Source organism: Theropithecus gelada, chromosome 2 (genome assembly GCF_003255815.1).
Source record: "Theropithecus gelada isolate Dixy chromosome 2, Tgel_1.0, whole genome shotgun sequence".
NCBI lineage: Eukaryota > Metazoa > Chordata > Mammalia > Primates > Cercopithecidae > Theropithecus > Theropithecus gelada.
Genome location: NC_037669.1, coordinates 86,275,955 through 86,298,410, shown reverse-complemented (window position 1 = coordinate 86,298,410; position 22,456 = coordinate 86,275,955). Strand labels below are relative to the sequence as shown.

The 22,456-nt window shown below is 48.8% G+C and overlaps 1 protein-coding gene across 2 annotated transcripts in view; it reads right to left on the bottom strand.

The window, feature by feature from the left end:
- CHDH (choline dehydrogenase) overlaps positions 1–22,456 on the bottom strand; it is a 31,557-nt gene that overhangs the window by 2,245 nt on the left and 6,856 nt on the right. For both annotated transcript variants that reach the window (XM_025375482.1, XM_025375483.1), the window contains exons 3-8: positions 4,690–5,451; positions 3,882–4,033; positions 3,048–3,177; positions 1,886–2,020; positions 945–1,087; positions 347–449 (exon numbers count right to left, since the gene is read on the bottom strand). In XM_025375482.1, coding sequence (XP_025231267.1) covers positions 347–449; positions 945–1,087; positions 1,886–2,020; positions 3,048–3,177; positions 3,882–4,033; positions 4,690–5,392 — 1,366 coding nt within the window. In that variant the 5' untranslated portion in view covers positions 5,393–5,451. The remainder of the gene's footprint in view (positions 1–346; positions 450–944; positions 1,088–1,885; positions 2,021–3,047; positions 3,178–3,881; positions 4,034–4,689; positions 5,452–22,456) is intronic.

The window sequence follows — 22,456 nt, the reverse complement described above, 5'->3', positions numbered from 1 at the left end:
ATGACATTTGCTTTTAGAGGCTGCTCAGAGTGACAGCAGGAAAAATGCTCTACCTACAGACCTGACACCTGCACAGCGCGGTCTCCCTGCACATCACAGCAGATTGTTCTGAAAGCTGCAAATCTCCCCTACTGTCTAAACCCCAGGACTTCATTTCTTTCACGTGTCCCGGGACACTACGGGGCTCCCTCTACAAGTTTACAGCCTAAAGTGATGGGGCAGGGGATGACAGAGGGTCACTTGTGTCTTGGAAAGTGTAGTCCAAGGGTATGATTCAGGGATAAGCAGGAACCCCACAAAGGCAATCATTTGTTCAAGCCCAGAAAGACACAGGTGGGTGAATTACCTGTTGACAAGTAGTTGGGCTGGATCACAGGGTGGTCCTGGGGATTGGCACTTCTCAGTTTGAGCCAGCCCACACTTGTGCCCCGCACGGGCCCCACATGTACCTAGAAGAACACAGAGGAAGGAGTGATGGTCCCTCCATAGACATCCACAGTGAACTCCATCAACCCTGGTTTACCTGCAGGGTGGGCCTCTGCTTCCAGAATCAGTGGGGAGCAGATGCATGTTAGCATTTGTCCGCATGGTTTACCCACCTCCACGAGTGATTACAAACCACCTCAGTGAATCACTCTTTCATCCTGGCCTCACAGTCCATGGCTCAAAGCTTTCAGAGGTGGTGATCCCAGGGCCAAGACAGCACCCCCCAGTCTGTCCCACTTCTGGTGCTCGGTACCTAGTCTGCATGGAACAGTCATACCCTTGGCACGCGCCACACAGACTGACACGCTGGGCAGCTGGAAGGCAGGGGACAGGCCTCTGTGTCCCCCACTCTGCAGCCATATGGCACCAGGGAGAATGCTGTCTTGGAAGATGGGAGCATCTTCCTTCCTGGTGGGAAGGAAACATCCTGAGAAGCTGAGGCTCCTCCAGCTGCTCACCTGGTAAGCCTCCTGCTGAGTGGGGACCCGCCCGTGGTCAATCACTTGGGATGGCAGGAAATGGAACTGGATGTCCGGGTGGGGGACCCCAGGCTGGCTGCGGATGAACCCACCTGTTTCCAGATGGGCTGTGGCTCCCTGCCCTGAGAAGCAGAAGAGGATGAGGCAGAAGAGCCAGTCAGGGCGTGGCAGGTGGGCCAGCTGCTCCTGGTTTCCCTCCTTTCTCCTGGCTGCTGCTCTTCCTTTTCCTGGACTCGCATGTGGAGTCCAGGACCCAAGTCCTGTCCACATCTGTTCACCTCCCACAGGGGTCTCACCCAGCACCACGCCATGAAATGTCAGCTATTTGCCAAAAGGATGGCATCCGCTCCGCTCTCTACCTGGGCCAGTTCTGCCACTGCCCACGCCACCTGCCTTACCGGCTCTTCCCACCGCCTAGCACAGCACACAGCACATAGCACATATCAGGTGTGTGAGAAATACAGGCTGAGTGGATGAGCAGGATTTCAAACTACCAGGTGCAGCTAGAAATCAAATGGAAAAGGCTGCAAAATGAATGCTGATTCTGCAGTCTAGCCCCAAAGTCTCCTCTCTCCACCTTTCTCCTGGCTCCTTGGACCTCACCTGCTGTCCAGCACAAGGCCATCCCTGCCCACCTGTAAGGAAGAGCAGCCCCTAAGCCCTGAGGAGTCTCACCTCCAGCAGGCCCTGGGCAAAGTTCCTTGGCATGTGCTATTGCTTCTGGTCCTCGTTTCAACCTGTCAGGTTGCAACTGTGCCTCCCCATTTTGAAGATGAAAAACTGAGGATCAGGGCTAAGGTAAATGGCATAGTTCAGCATCAAACCCAGCGCCCAGTGGCCAGAACCCTTGTTCAGCTCCTCAGGAAGGAGGTCTCAATGCTCAGACAGTCTCCTCCCAGGTTACTGATGAGCGTGCTCACCTGTGAATTTCCAGAGCCACTCCAGACCAATGCAGACCTTCTGCAGGGGCTTCTGTGCTGAATGGAGGGTGATAGGGCGGGTGCATGCCTGCTGAATGTAGATCTCCAGGTGGTCTTGCAGGTTCTGGCCAACCCCTGACACGGGAAGGAGTGGTTAAGAAAATGGCTACCAAGGGGGCTCAGCTGCTTCTCAATATCCCCCTGGTTTTGAAAAATTCTTTCCTATTCACTTATCTTCTGGACCAGCTCCTGCTCAGTCCCCCTGGTCTCAGCTTAAAGACCACCTCCAAGAGACACCACTCTTGCACTCCTGGCCAAGTCTGGCCTGCCTCAGATGCTGCCAAGGCCACCTGTCCTTGTCACTCACTCCCAGGACAGCTTCTGGGTGCCCCTTGTCAGCCCTGCTCAGCAGCCCCCTATGTGAGGGCAGGGCCTACGTCTTCAGCAGGCACTGCTTGGTGAGTGGTCGCTGGATGGTGATGGCCAGAGGGGCAGACAGCAGCCTCACCCTCACGACAGCGTGGAGGCAGCCCTGTCGTGCCACGCAGCCCTTGCATGAATTCATCCAAGCCTATTGGGACACTGGGAAGGTCACCGTCATGAAGCAGCACTTCCCCGGGCCCCTCATGATGAAGCCTAAATGCACAAAGGCCCAGCTCTCCCGGAGTGGGGTTATCAAGCAGGGCAAGAGACACAGCCCGGCCCTCAAGAGCATCAGAGACAGTTTATAAAATAAAGTTTACGTCTTAACATGAAGAGCAGGCTCTGGAGCACGGAGCTGACCTCATTCATGCTCAGGGCAGCCAGCGAGTGCTGTGGATGGAAGGATGAGACCTGGACCCCTCTTGCCATAGAGTTGCCCTGGTGACACGCCCATGCCCGACCCAACGGGGCTTCATGGGCAGATACTCGCTGCTGCAGGGTGCCCTTCTCCAAGTGAAATAGGACGGCCACGGGAGGGAGAAGGAAAACAATGCAAGAATCGGGCCCCAGGGCTGACAGTGTCCAGTGAGGCCTGGGAAACCTTCAGGCTCACGGGGACGATGTGACAATTCCAAGGATCACTGACTGCCACCACCTCCCCACTCCATGCTAATAAGATACACTAAGCCATTTGTTGAGCAGAAACAGCCTCTGGGAAGCAGTAAGGAAGAGGGCTCACCAGGTAGGTGGCACACCACAGGGATGCCCAGTTTCTTGAGGTCATCAGCATTCCCGATGCCAGAGAGCATGAGCAGCTGTGGAGAGTTGATGGCACCTCCACTCAGAATCACCTCCTTGCTGGCGTAAGCCTGGAAGAGGTCCGGCCAGGTCACTCCCTGAAAAGCCAGCTGTTCCCCTGACTCACAGACCAGTGCCCCTGCTCTAGCCAGCACCATGAGAACATGGCCTTGGGATGTGGAATCCATGTGGCACACCCAACAGGCCCCAGAGCCAAGGAGAGGAAGCTCACTGAGTCACTATTTGAAAGCAACCAGCAGGTAACTATAGCTAGACAGTAGTGATGGCCTTAGAAACAGGAGGGGAGGGCTTACATGAGATAAAGCAGGCATTCAAGTGAGTGGTAGTGAGTGGTTAAAGAGAGCAAGCAGTGAACCAGATCTACACGTGAAGCTGCAGAACGATCCGACCCCCTGCCCACACCACAGAAATAGAGTACGATCACATTTATGGGTTCTAAAACCTCTAGTGTAAACCTACAGCTTTCTGTGAGGTCAGTGCCCTGAAATGGTGTGGAAGGTACTGGGGGAAAGCTCTGAATTAGGCATGGCACACGGGCACTGATACCATAGGCCCTTTCTAGGTGGCAGGACTGGGGGCTTCCTCACCTCCACCAGCCCACTGCCATCAGCGACTCGCCCCTCCCCCACGCCAATCACAGGGATGAGCACGTGGGGCTGGAGGTGTGAGGGCGTGACTCCTGCCCACTCTGAGCTGGACCAGCAGGGTCACTGCCCACCCCCTTCTGCCACGACCCCAGCTGCAGTCCACTCACCCTGTGGCTCTGGCCATTCTTGACATATTCCACACCCACTGCACGGGTGCCCTCAAACAGCACCCTGCTCACAAGTGTCTGGGCCTCGGCCTTGAGGTTGGTGCGGCTCAGTGCTGGGTGCAGGTAGGCACAGGCTGCACTCCACCGTTTGCCTGCAGGATGGAGTGAGGTGGTCAGGCACGGCTCTGCCCTCCCGTGGCACCTGGGCCGGAGGAAGGAGCTGGAGAAAGTGGATACGCCCAGCTCTGACTGCAAGTCCCACCTTCAAAGTAAAGCTGAGACGTAAAGACCCTGCCCTACTGAGTCCACATCTGCCTGGGGTCCCCTGGACGCAGGTGGAAAAGTACCCTTCACCCTCACACGGGGACACAGAGACCAGGAGCACGGCCAGAGGGGTGAGAGCCTTCAAGAGGCAGGCAGGAGCTCCGGGTCAGCCCTGGCTTGCCTCTGTCCTGTTGTGAGCAAGGCCCTTCACCACGCTGTGCCTCGGTTTCCCCATATGCAAGTTCCTAGAGGACTTTAGGCTCTCTGTCCAGAGAGCTGATTCTCTGTTATCCACACCAACACGGGCCAGAGGGGCAGAGAACGCCTAGGGTCACCATCCTGGGTCACTCTCAAGACTCTGGGTTGTACTCTTGGGGGGTATACTAAGCCAGATCTCTTCCTGCTCGTGCCAGCCTCAGTCTGCCCATGCCTCCTGACCATGCTGGAGCCAGGAGCCAGGAGCCATGGGCTGAGATGGGTGGGGCTGGGGTAAGGGGTAGTGCTTTTAAAGAAAAGGCAGGCGGATGGGAAGGGAGGCCGCTACCTTCATGGATGGTCATGTCCATCCAGCCGAAGCCCTCCTGCTGGAAGCCATTCATGTCCTCGGTGAGCGGGTAGCCAGCCTGCTGTGCGGCCTCCAGGAATGCGCAGTGCAACGGGTGGTTGGTCTTGCCCCGGGACACCCGCAGCGGGCCATCAGCGCCCCGGTACCGGCTGGCGCCCAGCTCGTGGCCCTGCGCCTTGCGGAAGTAGGGCAGGCAGTGCGCGTAGTCCCAGCCACCGGCGCCCTGGCGCTGCCAGCGCTCGTAGTCCTCGGCGTGCCCACGAACGTAGACCATGGCGTTGAGGGATGAGGAGCCGCCCCAGACGCGGCCGCGTGGCCAGTACAGCACGCGGCCGTCCAGGCCCTGCTGCGCCTCTGTGTGGTAGCACCAGTTGTACCTGTTGTCGCACAGGTTGGCCACCAGGGCCGCGGGCATGTGGATCCTCCACAAGAGCCGCTTGCTCCCTGCGCGGACGTCCTTGGGCCCCGCCTCCAGCAGCAGCACGCGCTCGGCAGGGTCCTCTGTGAGCCTCCCGGCCAGCACACAGCCCGCCGAGCCCGCGCCCACCACCACGTAGCTGTACTCGTCCCGGCTCTCGGAGCCCGCGCTGGCCAGGGCCCGGGCACCCAGGGGTTGCTGCTGCCCCAGGGCTCCCCGTGCCAGGGCTCCAGGCCGGCCCAGGCCTCGCAGGAGACACCACATGCTTCTATCTAGCCCAAGTCCTTGGATCCACGGAGGGGAATGAGATGACTCACTTCTCCCTGAAACAGGAAAAGGGGCTTTAAAAATCTTAACTCCGCACGCACGTATGGCAAAGTTTCAGGGTATGCTCACCAACGGCCTGCCGGGGCAGGGTGCAGCAGGCCCAGCCCCAGGTGGCTGCTCAAAGGAACTAGGAGGAGAAGTGAGGGAGACACAGAAATTTCAGAACTGTTTTGTGTGTACCAGGATGGACAGGCACAGGGCAGGGGGTGGGGCAGCAGAAAGGCCCCACCCCCAACTGAGGGGTAAAATGCTTCCCTGTGCCCTGTGTATGAACCTGGAGACTGGGCTGGAGTTCGCCTGCTGGAAGGCAGGGGAGCGAAGGGCTTTCCAATGGAGAAAGAAAACAGAGTACTTGTACTCATCCCTTCAAGACAGCTGGCTCAGCCCCTACCATGTGCTAGGCACTGTTCCCTGCCCCACCCAGTTCCTGTAGCAATACACAGAAAGACATCTGCTCTCAAAACAGATGGTTTAGGGCCTGGGAGAAGGACAAGACTTAAATAACTGAAGGAAGATCAGCATGAGAGGCACAAGACTGTAGCGCTCAAAGCCTTTGACCCAAGGGGCCATGGAGTGCACTAGAGGAGTTTTAAGCAGGGTCAGGATCAGAGCTACACTCTTCAAAGATCACTCTGTAGAATGCTAGCATTTAACAAAAATGGCAACAGCTTTGAAAGGGCCCTTTCCTAACAATGTTCAAATCAATCCCAGCATAGTGCACAGAAGTAGGAAAAAAAAAACAGGATATGTCATGAAAACCTCCACTGAAAAGAACACCTGACAACACCCCACCCATGAGGCTCAGACCAACAAGGCCTTCCCAAGACTGAGTCTGAAAAAGAAACCCTGATAAATCTCACCACCCCTTCCACAAGCCCTGCATCAAGTAACAGCAGCCTACCACTAGAGTGCAGAGGCTTGTTCTCCTCCTCCTCCCCACTGTTGCACAGGCATAGGAGACAGAGGTGGCGGGGCTTCCTGAATGGTATGTCTGAGGCTGCTGGAACACTGAGAAGAACTCTTCAGTGCTCCAGGCCCCACACCACTCCCCCACCAGACTGACAATACTCCACACTAACAACCCAACAGAATGAAAGACAGGTCCTTTGCTAGGCATACTGTTTACCTCAGTCGCCACTATCCCGTTACACACAAGGTCTAGTATTCAATAAAAAATCAGGATACATCCCAAAAAGCAAGGCAAATAATCAACAGAAACAGACAAAGGAGTAATGCACCCAGATGTTAGAACCCATCAAACAAGGACTTTAATCAAGGTGAACATTATAAAAGATATAATTGAAAAGGTGGACGACATATTGAACAGATAGGAAATTTCAGACAAGCATTGAAAACTATAGAAAAAAACATAAATGCAAGAAAAAACACAGTGTTAGAGATGAACAATTTTTAATTGAATGTAGCACAGAAAAGAATCTGGAAATATAAAGAGGGGAAGAGAGAAAAAACAACTCTGGAACAATATCAAACTAAAGTACGGATAACTGGAGTCTGAGAGGGAAATAGTGGGGAAGGAGAGCCAGGGGGAAAGAAGAACAGACAGAGAACAAGGAAGGAGAAATATTTGAAGAGATAATTGCTGAGACTTTCCCAAAAGTAGTGCAAGACAAAACACCATGGATTCAAGAAGATTAGAGCATCTCAAGCAGGATTAGTACAAACAAAAACACATCTAAATACATCATAGTTAGGCTGCTGAAACTTTGAAATAAAGAGAAAATCATCAACATAGCCAGACAAAAAACATATGCAGAGGAATAAATATAACAATGACAGCAAAATTCTCAGAAAACATGCAATCCAGAAGATAATGGAATGACAACTTTAAATACTAAAAGGAAAAAAAAAAAAAAACCTCTAGTCCTAGTTTACTGAAATTGAAAAGTTATCTATACCCAGGAATACATCTTTAAAAATAAAGTAGATGATAATTTAGATGAAATAGACTAATTCCTTGAAAGATACAAGCTGCCAAAACTCACACAAGAAGAAAGACACTCCAAATAAGCCAATATCTATTAAAGAAATTGAATCAACAATTGATAACCTTCCAAAACAGCACCAAGCTTGACTAAGCTCACTGGTGATTTCTATCAACCATTTAAGGAAGAAATTATACCAGTACTGTACAGTCTCTTCTAGAAGATAGAAATAGAGGGATTACTTTCTGACTCATTCTGTGAGGCCAGCATCACCCTCATAACAAAACCAGACAAAGACATTACAATAAAAAAACACTAAGACCAATATCTTTCATGAACATAGATAAAAACACTCAACAAAAATATTAGAAAATTGAATCGAAGTATGTATAGAAAGAATTATATACCACAACCAAATGGGCTTTATCTCAGGTATGCAAGACTGGTTCAACATTCAAAAATAATCAACAGGCTGAAAAAGAAAACTCACATGATCATATTAACAGATGCAGAAAAAGCATTTGACAAAATTTAACATCCATTAATGATAGAAACTCTCAGTAAACCAAGAGTAGAAGGAAACTTCCTCAACTTGGTAAAGAATATCTACAAAAACCCTACAACTAACATCCTACCTGATGGTAAAAAAACTCAAAGCTTTCCCACTAACCAGGAATGAGGCAAGGATGTCCTTTTGAACCACTCCTTTTCGGTATTTTACTGGAAGTCCTATCTAATGCCATAATACAAGAAAAGGAAATAAAAGGTACACAGATTGGGAAGGAAGAAATGAAACTGTCTTTGTTTGCTAATAATATAATTGCTTATGTAGAAAATCTAAAAGAATCAACAAAAATTCCTGGAACTAATAAGCAATTATAGCAAGGTTTCAGGATACAAGGTTAATCTATAGAAGCCAATGGCTTTCCTACATACCAACAACAAATAAGTGAAATTTGAAATTAAAAACACAATACCATTTAAATTAGCACCCCAGGCTGGGCACAGTGGATCATATATTCCCAACACTTCGGGAGGCTAAGGTGAGAGGATCACTTGAGGCCAGGAGTTTGAGACCAGCCCGAGCAACATAGCAAGACCCCATCTGATATGGTTTGGATTTGTCTCCCTGCCCAAATCTCTTGTCGAATTGTAATCACCAATGTTGTAGGACATGACTGGATTATAGGGGCAGACTTCCCTCTTGCAGTTCTCATGATAGCAAATTCTCACGAGATCTGGTTGTTTACAAGTGTGTGGCACCTCCCCTTCCTCTCTCTCTTCCTACTGCTACAGCCACGTAAGACATGCCTGCTTCCCCTTCGCCTTCTGCCATGATTGTAAGTTTCCTGAGGCCTCCCCAGCCATGTTTCTTGTAAAGCCTGTGGAACCATGAGCCAATTAAATCTCTTTTCTTATAAATTACTTAGACTCAGGTAGTTCCTTATAGCAATGAGAGAACACACTAAATATCCCATTTCTACAAAAATAAATAACTAATAATTAATTGGGTGTGGTGGTGCATACCTGTAGTCCTAGCTTGAGGCTGCAGAGAGCTATGATTGAGCCACTGCACTCCAGCCCTCCAGCTTGGACTACTGCACCTCCACCTAAGTGATAGCAAGACCCTGTCCCTAAATAAATATAAGCATCACAAAGAAACACTTAGGTATAAATCTAACAAAATATGTACAAGATCTATATGAGGAAAACTATGAAACCCCAATGAAATTTAAAAACTAAATAAATGGAGAGATATCTCGTGTTTGCAAACTGGAAGGCTCAATATTGTCAAGATGTCAGTTCTTCTCAACTTCATCTACAAATTCAATGCAGTCCCAGTCAAAACCACAGCAAGTTATTTTGTAGATATTAACAAACTGGTTCAAAATATATATGGAGAGGCAAAAGACCCAGAATGGCCAACACAATACTGAAAGTGAAAAAGCAAAGTTGGAGGACTGACACTACTCAACTTCAAGATTTACTATAAAGTTACAGTTATCAAAACAGTGTCATATTGGTGAATAGATCAATGGAACAGAACAGAGGGCCCAGAAATAGATCCATATAAACATAGTCAACTGATCTTTGACAAATCAGCAAAGGCAGCACAATAGAGCAAGAAAAGTCTTCTCAACAAAGGGAGCTGGAATAACTAGACATACACACACACACACACAGCAAATATAGACAAAGACCTTACACCCTGCACAAAAATTAACTCAAAATGGATCACAGACCTAAATGTAAAATATAAAACTATAAAATTCCTTGAAGATAGTAAAGGAGAAATAACATCTAGATGACCTTGGGTTTGATGATGACTTTTTGTATTATAACACCAAAGGCACAGCCCATGAAAGAATTGATAAGCTAGACTTCAATCAAATGTGAGTTTTCTACTTTGCTAAAGACACTATCAAGAGAATTAAAAGACAAGTCACAGACTAGGAGTAAATCTTTGCAAAAGATATATCTTATAAAGGACTACTATGTAAATACACAAATAAATATATTCTTAAAACTCAATCAGATAATCTGATTAAAGTATGGCCCAAAGACCTTAACAGCCACCCCACTAAAGAAGAGAGACAGGCCGGGCGCGGTGGCTCAAGCCTGTAATCCCAGCACTTTGGGAGGCCGAGACGGGTGGATCACGAGGTCAGGAGATCGAGACCATCCTGGCTAACACGGTGAAACCCCGTCTCTACTAAAAAAAAATACAAAAAAAATTAGCTGGGCGAGGTGGCGGGCGCCTGTAGTCCCAGCTACTTGGGAGGCTGAGGCAGGAGAATGGCGGGAACCCGGGAGGCAGAGCTTGCAGTGAGCTGAGATCCGGCCACTGCACTCCAGCCTGGGCAACAGAGTGAGACTCCATCTCAAAAAAAAAAAAAAAAAAAAAAAGAAGAGAGACAGATGGCAAAGATGCATATGACAAGATCCTCCATATCATATGTCATCAGGAAAATTCAAATTAAAACAACAGTGAGACACTACTACACACATATTAGAATGGTCAAAATCCAGACACTGACAACATTAAATGCTGACAAGGACATGAAGCAACAGGAACTTTCATTCATGGCTGGTGGGAATGCTAAATGGTACAGCCGCTTTGGAAGACAGTTTGGTGATTTCTTGTAAAAATCAACACACTCTTACCATATGATCTAGCAATTGTGCTCCTTGGTATTTACCCAAAGGAAGTGAACACTATGTCCAAATAAAAACCAGGAAATAAATATTTACAGCAGTTTTATTCATAACTGCCCAAAGCGGGAGGCAACCAAGATATCCTTCAGTAGGTGAACGGATAAATAAACTGGTACATCCAGACAATGGAATATCATTTAGTGCTAAAAAGAAATGAGCCAGGAAGAATGAAACAAACAAGGAGGAAACTTAAATGCATATTACTAAGTGAAAGAAGCCAATCAGAAAAGGCTACAAACCGTATGAGTTCAACGACATTACATCCTGAAAAAGGCAAAACTATGGAGACAGTAAAACGATCAGTGGTTGCCAGGAGTTTGGATAGTGATAAACAGGCAGACCAAAGAGGATTTTGAGAGCGGGAAACTACTCTGTTTTCTGTACAGTGGTGAATACAGGTCATTATATATTTGTCCAAACCTATAGAATGTGCAATACCAAGAGTGAACCCTAATGTAAACTATGGGCTTTAGGTGATAATGATGTGCCAATATAGGTTTATCATTTGTAATAAATGTACCACTTTAGTGGGAGGATGTTAATGGGAGGATTATATATGTGTGGGGGCAAAGCTTATACAGGAAAGCTCTTCACCATCTTCTCAATTTTGCTGTGAGCCTAAAACTGCCTTTTTAAAAAGTATTTTAAAACTATAATAGAGCCTGACTCCATTTTTGATGTTTGACTACTGACAGCTTTCAAGCTCCATCCCTCCCTCTTCCCCTCTTGCCCCACACCTGGGCAAGTGAATGAAAAAGCCCTGGCACTCCTGCCCGAAGTATCAATGGGGAGGTTCAAGTCATGCAAATCCAATTCATGTGTGGGATTCTCACCTTGACTCCACTCCCGAACTATATTAAAAACCAGGAACACTCGCCCCTTCCTTCACAGACTAGCCATCGCAGACCAGCCTGGGTGCTTGCCCTGCTCTCCCTACAAAGCCCCATTATGTGAGCAGTAAACCTTATCATAGCCACTTGGTAATGTGTGTGATGTCATTAGTCTCAACATTCAAACCAACCTTGGGTGGTGGGGGGTTGATCCCATCCTCCATGGGTAACCACAAGACAAAACAATACCACTTACAAGAGCATCAGGAAACATGATATACTTAGTAATAAACTTAAAATACATGCAGGACCTATATACTGAAAACTACAACACATTGACAGAAGTTAAAGATGACCTAAATAAACAACATGAATAGGAAGACCCAATATTGTTACGATGTCAATTTTCCCCAAATTGATTTATAGATTCGATGCAATGCCAATCCCAGCAGGCTTTTTTTTTTTTTTTTGGTGGAAATTGAAATGTTGATTTCAAAATGTATATGGAAATACAAAGGACATAGAAAAAGTTATAGTTCAGTTGGTCATACAAAGAAACCCCAGACAGCAGTGAAAATGAAGAAAACATAGCACCTCACATCAACATGGATGAATCCTAAAAATATATTCAGCACACAAAAAGAAAGTTATAGGAGGTTGTGGCCTAAATGAGATTATAGATATATATCTTCACATAAATTTGTATATATGTGAAGTTTTAAAACATGAAATTCATATATGCACCAAATACCAGGGCCCCAAAATACACGTAGCAAACAATGACAGATTTGAAGGGTGAAATAAACAGTCCTACGATCATAACTGGAGACTTCAATACTCCGATTTCAGTAATGGACAGAAGCCAGACAGAAGATCAGTAAGGAAATAGAGGATCTGAATAACACTATAAACCAGCTGGAGACCTAACAGATATATACAAAACATTCACTACAACAAGAGAATACACACTTTTTCCAAGTGCACATGGAACATTCTGCAGGAGACACCATATGTTAGGCAACAAAACAAGTCTTAATACATCTTAAAAGACTAAAATCAGGGAGAAGAGCAAGATGGCAAATCTCTATTTGCTCCATCAATCATCCCCCACAGGAACACCAAGTTTGACAACTATCTGCACCAAGGGAGCAATTTCATAGCAACCAAAAATCAGGCACCAGCTGGCCACAGTGGAGGAGAGCACCAAGAGGGCTCTTGGTTCCCTGATTCCAGGCCTTGGCTCTTAGGTGGCCTTTCCGGACCAACCCTGGACCACAGGGGAGCCCACTGCCCTGAAGGGTGAGTCTCAGGCCTGGCAGCATTCACCGCAAGCTGACTGAAGAGCCCTTGGGCCTTAAGTGAATGCGGGTGGTATCCTGGCAGTCCTCCCTGTGGGCCTGTGGTGGTCGCCATGGTGTGAGGCCCCTCTGCCTGTGGAAAGGCAAGGGAAAAGTGGGAAGGACTGTGTCACATGGTATGAGTGCCAGCTCAGCTGCAGTAGAATAGAACATGAGGTAGCTTTCTAAGGTTTTTGATTCCAGTAGCTGGCTCCCGGACAGCATCTCTAGACCTGCCCGGGGCCTGGGGAAACTTGCCGCCCCAAAGGGAAGGCCACAAGCCTGGCTGGCTTCACCGCTGGCTGACTGTATAGCCCTGGGGCCTTGTGTGAATATAGACGGTAGCCCCTAGTGGTTACAGCAGGCCTTGGGTAAGACCCAGTCCTGTACTGACTTCAGGTCTGACCCAGCACAGTCCCAGTGGTGGTGGCCACAGGGGTGCTTGTGTCACCCTACCTGTAGATAAGTTATATTTCATCAAAATTAAACAATTTACTGCATCAAAGGATACTCTCAAGAATGAAATGACAATCCATAGGAGAAAGTATTTGCACACCATATATCTGATAAGAGATTAATATCTAGAATGTGTTTAAAACTATAACTCAACAACAAACAACCCAAATAGAAAATGGCCAAAGGACTTGAATAGACATTCTCTAAGAAAGAAACACAAATGGCCAATAAACACATGAAAAGATGCTCAGCATCACTAATCATTATGAAAATATAAATCAAAATCACAGTGAATTACCACCTCACCCATCAGGATGGCTATAATAAAGGTTGCAGTGAGCCGAGATGGCGCCACTGTACTCCAGCCTGGCAACAGAGCTAGACTCCAGTGAAGGAGAGGAGGGGAGGGGAGGGGAGAGGGAAGGGAAAGGAAAGGAAGGGAAAGGAAAGGAAGGGAAAGGAAAGGAAGGGAAAGGAAGGGAAAGGGAAAGGAAGGGAAAGGGAAAGGAAAGGAAAGGAAGAAAAGGAAGGAAGGAAGGAAAGAAAAGAAAAGAGGAAAGAAAGGAAGGAAGAAAGGAAGGAAGGAAGGAAGGAAGGAAGGAAGGAAGGAAGGAAGGAAGGAAGAAAGAAAGAAAGAAAGAAAGAAAGAAAGAAAGAAAGAAAGAAAGAAAGAAAGAAAGAAAGAAAGGAAGAAAGGAAGACAGGAAGAGAAAAGAAGGAAGGAAGGAAGGGAGGGAGGGAGGGGGGAGGAAAGAAAGAAAGAAAGAAAGAAAGAAAGAAAGAAAGAAAGAAAAGTAACAAGTGTTGATGAGATGAGGATATGGAGAAATGGGAACCTTTGCACACTGCTGGTAGGAATGTAAAATGTTGCAAATTCTGTAGAAGACAGGTTAGCAGTTCCTCAAAAAGCTAAACACAGACCATGTGATCCAGTAATTCCACTCCTAGGTATATACTCCAAAAACCTGAAAGCAGAAACTTGAACAGATATTCTTATACCAATGTTTACAGCATCATTATTCACAATAGCAAAGAGGTGGAAACACCTCAAATGTCTATCAGCAGGTGAGCAGGGCCAGGCGCAGGGGCTCACACCTGTAATCCCAGCACTTTGGGAGGCCGAGGCGGGCAGATCACAAGGTCAGGAGATAGAGACCATCCTGGCTAACACAGTGAAACCCCATCTCTACTAAAAATACAAAAAATTAGCCGGGCATGGTGGCAGGCGCCTGTAGTCCCAGCTACAGCTACTCGGGAGACTGAGACAGGAGAATGGAGTGAACCAGGATCGCGCCACTGCACTCCAGCCTGGGTGACATAGCGAGACTCTGTCTCAAAAACAAACAAAAATAGGTGAGTAGATAAACAAAATGTGGTGTGTGTGTGTGTGTGTGTATATATATATATTATATATATAATAGTATATTATTCAGCCTTAGAAAGGAATGAAATTCTGGCACGTGCTACAACTCGGCTGCACCTTGAAAACATTATGCTAAGTGAAATAAGCCAGACACCAAAGGACAAATATTGTATGATTCCACTTACATTGAGTTACCCAGAACAGACAAATCCATAGAAACAGAAAATAGATTAGAGGTTACTAGGGGATGAGGGGAAGGGAAACAAGGAGTTATTGTTTGGGGGAACAGAGCTTCTGTTTGAGGTGATGGAAAAAAATGTGGAAACGGATAGTGGTGGTGATGAGTGCACAACACCGTGAAAATACTTAATGCCACTGAATTACGCTTAAAATGGTTAAATCACCAACAAAATCCTACATGCAACTGAATTCTGGATTTTGTTAAGTAAATCAAACCTATGAAGGAGAAAGGTATAAAGAAACTTGAGGATAGTAGTAACCTCTGAGCAGGGGGGTATTCGTGGGGGTTTTCATTTGCACCAGTCATGTTTTCTTTCTTGATCTAGATGACAGGAACATGTGTGTTTGTTGTTGTGTAGTTTTACTGAGGGTCTGCAGTAAATGACAATAATTAAAATCGACAAGATCAAGAGGCAACAAAGGAGCTTCGCAAGGGGGCAGCGAGCCTACCCTGCAGGAGTGAAGACAGACCCCTTCGTCCTGAGGTGGCGCCAGGACATTTACTCTTCTGGGCCCCAATCATTTGAAAACCCCACCCCGTATCACAACTCTGCTCCAACACCTCCCCTTGACGCTCCCACCCTCCCCACACAAGGGAGGGGCCTCCTAAGCTCCTAGCCTAGTGCCCTCCCAGGCTGGCTGGGTGGGTGGGTGGGCAGACTGACTGGTGTGGGGCAGGAGTTACAGGGAAGCAGCCCCTTCCACTTCCCTGGGCTGCCTGGGCAGGGAACGAGCTGCCTGGCATTGGCAGGATGGAAGGTGGGCAGGAATGGGAGCAGGGAAAGACAGGATAGCATGCGTCTTCATTTCCGTGTGTTGGCGTCGAAGTCCTGCCTGCACCCCTAGCCCACTCTGTTTCCTGAAACCAACCATGCCCAAGCCCAGTCTAGTGCTTGGACCAGAAGAGGACGATGTGGCTTTGCCAGCCACCATGCACGAGGAAGAAGAGACTTTTGCCTGCTCTACCTTCCAGTCAAGAGGAAAAGATTCATGTGACATGAGGCCTCCTGCGGCACTGGGCAGCCCCACCAAGCCACATCTTCCATCTGGCCAGCTGGCCTTGGTGCTGGACACCTGGTCCCTGCAGTGCTACTGTGCGGGAGGCAAGGCTTCGGTCAACTCGAAACCCCCGCCCCCAATGCCAGTGATGGCCGCAGTGGGTGGATCAAGCAGAGAGAGGAGTAACAAACACGGGGGCCACCACCTCCTACTAGTTATGGCTGGTGGCTTTCATTGCCATAGCCCTTTGTAGCAACAGCTAACAATTCTCATTTCAAATTCTCAAATCAGTAGTCAAAAACTGGCCAGGCGCAGTGGCTCAGGCCTGTAATCCCAATACTTTGGGCGGCCAAGGCGGGTGGATCGCTTGAGGTCAGGAGTTCAAAACCAGCCTGGCCAACATGATGAACCCTGTCTCTACTAAAAATACAAAAAAATTAGCCAGGCGTGGTGGTAGGTACCTATAATCCCAGCTACTCAGGAGGCTGAGGCAGGATAATCTCTTGAACCCAGGAGGCAGAGGTTGCAGTGAGCCCAGATTGCACTCCAGCCTGGGGGACAGAGCGAGACTCCTTAAAAAAAAAAAGGGAGCCAAAGACTGCTATTGAAAAGTTTGCTGAATTTTGTGGTCAGAAAACTGATTGCTTTATATGACAAGACAGATTTCCATGTAATTTTGAGCATGTGGCCAATTGCACAACACATTTTATAACTTTAGTAGAGTGAAGTTGCAAAAGGTTCACGCCTGGAAGAAAATGCTTATGCACCATTCCAGGAGTACCCATATTTGCAACACATCTGCCCACAGAGTCACGCAGCTGGAGTACTAAGGAAGCTTCCTGAAAGGGCCCTTTGCGCAGGCCTCCCAGCAGCACTTTCTCCCTCACCACATTTTGGTGTGCACACGTGTTTTCTTTCTAGCTCTCGGCCAGTGCAGTGTACTGCACCCTATAGGATCAGATCCTTTGGCCACTACAGTCCTAGCTTTCACTGGTCGCCCAAGAGGTGAAGACAGAACTCCGGAGCGAGGCCAAGCCACACCAGCCTAGTCCTGCATGCAAAATGATGCCTAAAACTTGCTCAGCCTTGGAGGAGCTCAGGCTGGACAAGGCCAATGATAAACAATGATTCCACTTTGGGTTCAGCCTGGGAGCGCGTCAGCATTTCCAGAAAAACAGATGCAATTTAAAGGTACAGCCCTTTGTCTCAGCAATCCTGCTTCTTGGAATTTAATCAAGAAAGAGCTCTGCACAACCATAGGAAAACAAGCACAAGGGGCCTGTCCCTGTGTTGTTTACACCGGCAAAGAATTACAAACAACCTAACACTCCCCCAGTAGGGGACTGCCCATTAAAAAAGTGAGTCCATCCACACAAAAGAACCCTGTTAACACATTTAAGAAGTGGCCACCATAGCCCATGGTGGACAAGGCTTGGGTAGTCCCAGCACAAAGCTCAGCTACTCATGAGCTTCAAAGTCCAGAAAGTCACTTTACAGCCCTGAGCCTCGGCACCCTGAAGTCAGCACTGCCCCAGGCTTGCACTGACCTTCACCACCTGTGCCCATGGGCCAGGCTGATGATGACAGTCTTTTGGGGTAACTACAAAACATGTGGTAAGGGCCATGGCCACCTTTACCCATCTGGGGGTCATTCACCAAAGAAGGATTCAGGGTAGGTCACCTGCTTTTTTCCATCTGGCCTTCTAGTACTGGCTTTGACCTGCAACCTCTGTGAAACCTCGAACAAGATTCCCTTCATGCCAGGCTGGGCTTCGTGTGGGTAAGAACACATTGCTCTGTGGCTGCCTTTGTCTGATCATACAGCTCCATTAAACCAGGGGACCAAACTGAGTTATATTAAGAGGATCAGCTACCCCTGCTGAGCACATCACATGGGTTATCACATTTAAGCCCCCAAAGATGCTGGGTGGGGTGGAAGGTCTTCATCATCACTCCATCACCATCAGCCCCGTGTCACAGAGAGGGAAACCCCTGCCCCATGTCAAGCCAAGGGCTGGGACCCCCTCCACCACAGGCCCAACCAACAAAGCCACATCACAGGAGCCAAAAGGTCATAGTCAGCACACAAAAGGGTGCAAGACAGCAAGTTCCCATGCCAGGGGTCTCAAGCCGAGAAGGCTTGGCTGCTTTCCTACAGCCCAGCAGAGACTCCCAGGAGCACAACCAACTGAATACGCAGCCCTGTGGTGGGCTGAGGGGAGTGCAGTGCAGTGGCCCAGGGTGGGAAGGATCCCAGTTTGAGAAGGAGACCTGGCTGGGCCCAGAGGCAGTGGTGGTCCAGGGAGCAACACTTGGCAGCTGCTCCTCCTCCCACAGGAATCTCATGCCACCCCCAACCCAGGCCCCCCACCTCCCTGAGACAGTGGGACAAGCTTCCCCATGGCCCCCCAGGCCCTCTTGTCCTAAGCCCGATCAGGCCAGGCCCCTGCCTCTGTGGCCATCATCCAACTGTGAGCTTCACTCCCGGGGCTCCAGGTGCCTGGTCCACCTTCCCTTCCTCCTCAGGGCCTTTGCCTCTTTTCCCTCCTCCAGGTACAGGTCCTAACCTCCTTTCACCTATTCACTCCTCACTTTCCCTCGGGCATGAATTTCCCTGGGAAGACCTCCTCACCACTGACCACATCCATCCTGGGACTTCTCTGTGCCACTTACTGGGACCTCAACAGGCTAACAGTGAGATGAGCTGTGGAAGGCCCACATCCCTGGCTGAGGGCTCCACGCCCTTGCCTCCCACCGTGTGCTGAGCCTGGCCTGAGGCTGGCGCTCCGTCATGCTGGCTGAGGAGACACATGCAGGAGATGAGGATGCACGCGGCCTACAGCAAACCCAACCTGGGCAGCCTGAGATATGGATGCTGAGCTCATACACCTGTGCCAGGACCAACAGAAGGCACCCCCTGGGAATGTTCTGGATCCAAACCTGGTGGTGGTTACCCAGGCATACACACAGATCAAAACCAACACAATGGACACTTTACTGTATGTCTGTTGCACCTCAATTAAAAAGTTTAAAACAATTTTTTTGAAAGCATCTTCTGGGCTGAGGCAGGATTGCTTGATGCAATTGAGGAGTTGAAGACCAGCCTGGGCAACATAGCAAGACCCAGAAATTTTTTCTAAAAAAACCTTGTTTTTTAATTAGCCAGGCACGGTGGTGTGTACCTGTAGTCCTAGCTACTCAGGAGGCTGAGGCAGGAGAATCACTTGAGCCCAGGAGTTCAAGGTTGCAGTGAGCTAGCACTGTTCCACTGCACTCCAGCATGGGCAACAGAGCAAGACCCTGTCTCTAAAAGGAAAAAAAAAAAGGCATTTTCTTCAGTGTCAACTTTATCTTCCCAGGAATTTCTTCTCCCACACATTGATACACAATTAACAACTGAATTGGAAACTGCTACCTGGGAGATGATATTGGACAGTGTGCACGAGGCCACACCACTTGGCCTTGTGCCCTGGCTGCTCGGGCATAGCCCACCTGCCCTCTGGATCCTCCTGGTGAAGAGGGGCAGATGGGGCTGGGCTGAGGCTACGGGCTGCCAAAAAAACCCGAGGGGGAGCCCTGAAGTCTGACATCGCATCAGAGCTCTGCAGGCCTCACCGTGTAACCCAGGGCAGGGGTTTCCTGTTGATAAGGCATGGGCGCCGGCCTCTGCGGGCCCCTCCGATGCCTGTGGCTCCTCCGAAGTGAGTCTGCCCTCCTGCCTCCCCTCTGCTGCCCCACAGTGGGTGCTTCCTCAGCCTGGGAACTTTGTGCTCCACATTCCAGGCCTCTGCTCTCCGCATACACCCCTCCACTCTCTAGCTGCTTCCCCACTTTCTAAAACCTTCACGGTGGTCTGTACCAAAAGCAGAGTGTATGTAAGGTGGGAGGCCAGGCACAGTGGCTCACACCTGTAATCCCAGCACTTTGGGAGGCTGAGGCAGGTAGATCACCTAAGGTCAGGAGTTCAAGACCAACCTGGTCAACATGGTGATATCCCATCTCTACTAAAAATACAAAAATTAGCCGGGTGTGGTGGCACGCACCTTGTAGTCTCAGCTACTCAAGACCAAGGCAAAAGAATCACTTGAACCTGGGAGGCAGAGGTTGCCATGAGCCAAGATCACATCACTGCACTCCAGCCTGGGCAACAGAGTGAGACTCTGTCTCAAAAAAAAAAAAAAAAAAAAAGAGAGAGAGAATGTAAGATTGGAAACCTGGAGTTCTAACCCCCAGACAGGGGTGGGGGGCCCAGGCCACTCAACCTCCAGGGACGGCTCCTCGGGGTCACCTACCATTTCTTTCCCTCGCAGGCGTGTCTGTGGATCCAGTCTATGCAGGTGCTGCAGGCGCCCAGCCATGGGTAGGAGGCAGGGTGCAACACAGGTCGCTACTGGGGAGACCCGAATCCCTTAGGGGCCCCTCCCAGAGTCAAGCACCTGATAGACTAGGGGGTGAGGGGATGCAGTGCCTCAGGCTGGCCCCTGAGGAAGACTGGCCACTCCGCTCCAGATGTGAACTCCCTGCACTCCGGGCTGCACTGTGCCTGGGTGAGTGGGATCTGTGGCATAGAGGGCCTCGGGTGAAAGTGGGGAGGTGGGTGTGGGTAAGCCAGAGCACAGCCAGAGGCAGACTGAGGGGACAGAAGGCGCTGGTGTCCCCGCTCTCATGCAGTAACATAGCAGCAAGAGAAGGACAACTGCTGTTCCCTCTCCAGAGGAGTTGAAGGCTCTTCCTCATGCCAGGCACAGGGCAGGCTTCAGAAGCCACGAGTTACCAAGCTCCCACCTGGCAGAGCCCATCCACAGAGCTGCTCTTCCTACCACATGCATTCACTTAGAGACAGCAGTGGGGGAGAGCTGGAAGCCCCCAGAGCCAGGTACGCAGTAGGCACTCAATAAACGCTTGTCATGTGACTGGTATATAACAATGCACTATCCGGGGAGGAAAAGCAGACACAGAAGCTGAGGCCTAGGCGGTAGTAGCTTCTCTCATAAGGATGAGGCTGGTGCTGCAGAATCCGCCCATTTTTGTCCACCCCTTGGACACCACCTGGATCAGGCCCCATCATCTTCCACTGGGACCCTCCCCACAACGTCCTAGCAGTGTCCCTGCTACTACTGCTGCCTCCTCAGGCCACCCCAGAACCAGCTCTCCACAGAGCAGCCAGGGTGATCTCAGAACAAGGGGGAGCCAGGACCAGCAGAAGGAGCAAAAGATATGGGTGAGGGTCAGCTGGGACTCACCAAGGTGACTTCACACACAGGAGGCAATTAAAAGACCGACTTCTCCACACAGTCCAGGCAGGGGTCTGAACGGGAGAATGCAACACCACCTACAAAACATCCTTGTCCAAAAGTTCAAACCTGAATCTGATCACACTTCTAGATCAATCCACCAACTCACAGGAAACGCAAAGGTCAGAGCAACTTGCAAAGGTCCATCATCAGCAGAATCCAGACGCAAGGAAACCCCACGCAGTTCTTCAACAATAAATCCAAGTATAGAATGGATAAAGGAGAGACAGATGAGAGAGAGAAAGGGAAGCCGACAGGCTGGGAGAGGAGCAAGATCCAACCATGAGAATGTACTGTTCTTCACTGGACCCTGGTCATTTGAACACTGAGTACGTATGTGAGGATGTCAAGAAATCATTATTTGTCAGACGTGACTATGATTCTGTGGTTATGTTGTTTAAACTCACCCTTTCAGGAACCTCTGTACATTGTTTGTGGGAATGTAAATTAGTACAGCCACTATGAAGAACAATATGGAGATGCCTCAAAACACTAAAAATAGAAACACCATATAATCCAACAATCCCACTACTGGGCTGGGTATATAGAAGAAATGAAGTCAATATATCAAAGAGATATCTGCACACCCATGTTTACTGCAGCACTATTCCCAAATAGCCAAGACATGGAATCAACCTAAGTATCCATTAATGGACAAATAGATTTTTAAAAAATATGATCCATATACAACTATTCAACTGTCAAAAAGAATGAGTTCTTGTCATTTGCAGCAACATGGATGGAGCTGGAGGTCATGATGTTAAATGAAATAAGCCAAGCACAGAAAGTCAAAAACCACATTCTCACTCATAGTGGGGGGCCTAAAAAAGTGGATCTCATGAAGACAGGGAGTAGATGGGTAGTTATCAGAGTTCAGGAAGGGAAGGGAGGATGGGGGGTTGAAGATATACAGTTAGATAGAAGAAATATCTAATATACAGTTAGACAGAAGAAATGAGATCTAGTATTTGACAGGTCAGTATGGTGACTGTAGTTAACAATCTATTATACATTTCAAAATAACCAGAAGAGAATAATTCAACTATTTCTAACTATTTCTAAAGATAAATATTTAAGGCTGGGTGTGGTGGCTCACACCCCTTAATCTCAGCACCTTGGGATGCAGAGGTGGAGGTGGGAGGATTGCTTGAGGCCAGGAGTTCAAGACCAGGTTGGGCAACATTTTGAAACCCCATGTCTACAAAAATTTTTATTAGCTGGACATGGTGGCACACACCTGTAGTCCCAGCTCGTTAGAAGGCTGAGGTGGGAGGACTGCTTGAGTCCAGGAGTTCAAGGTTACATGAGCTATGATCCTGCCAC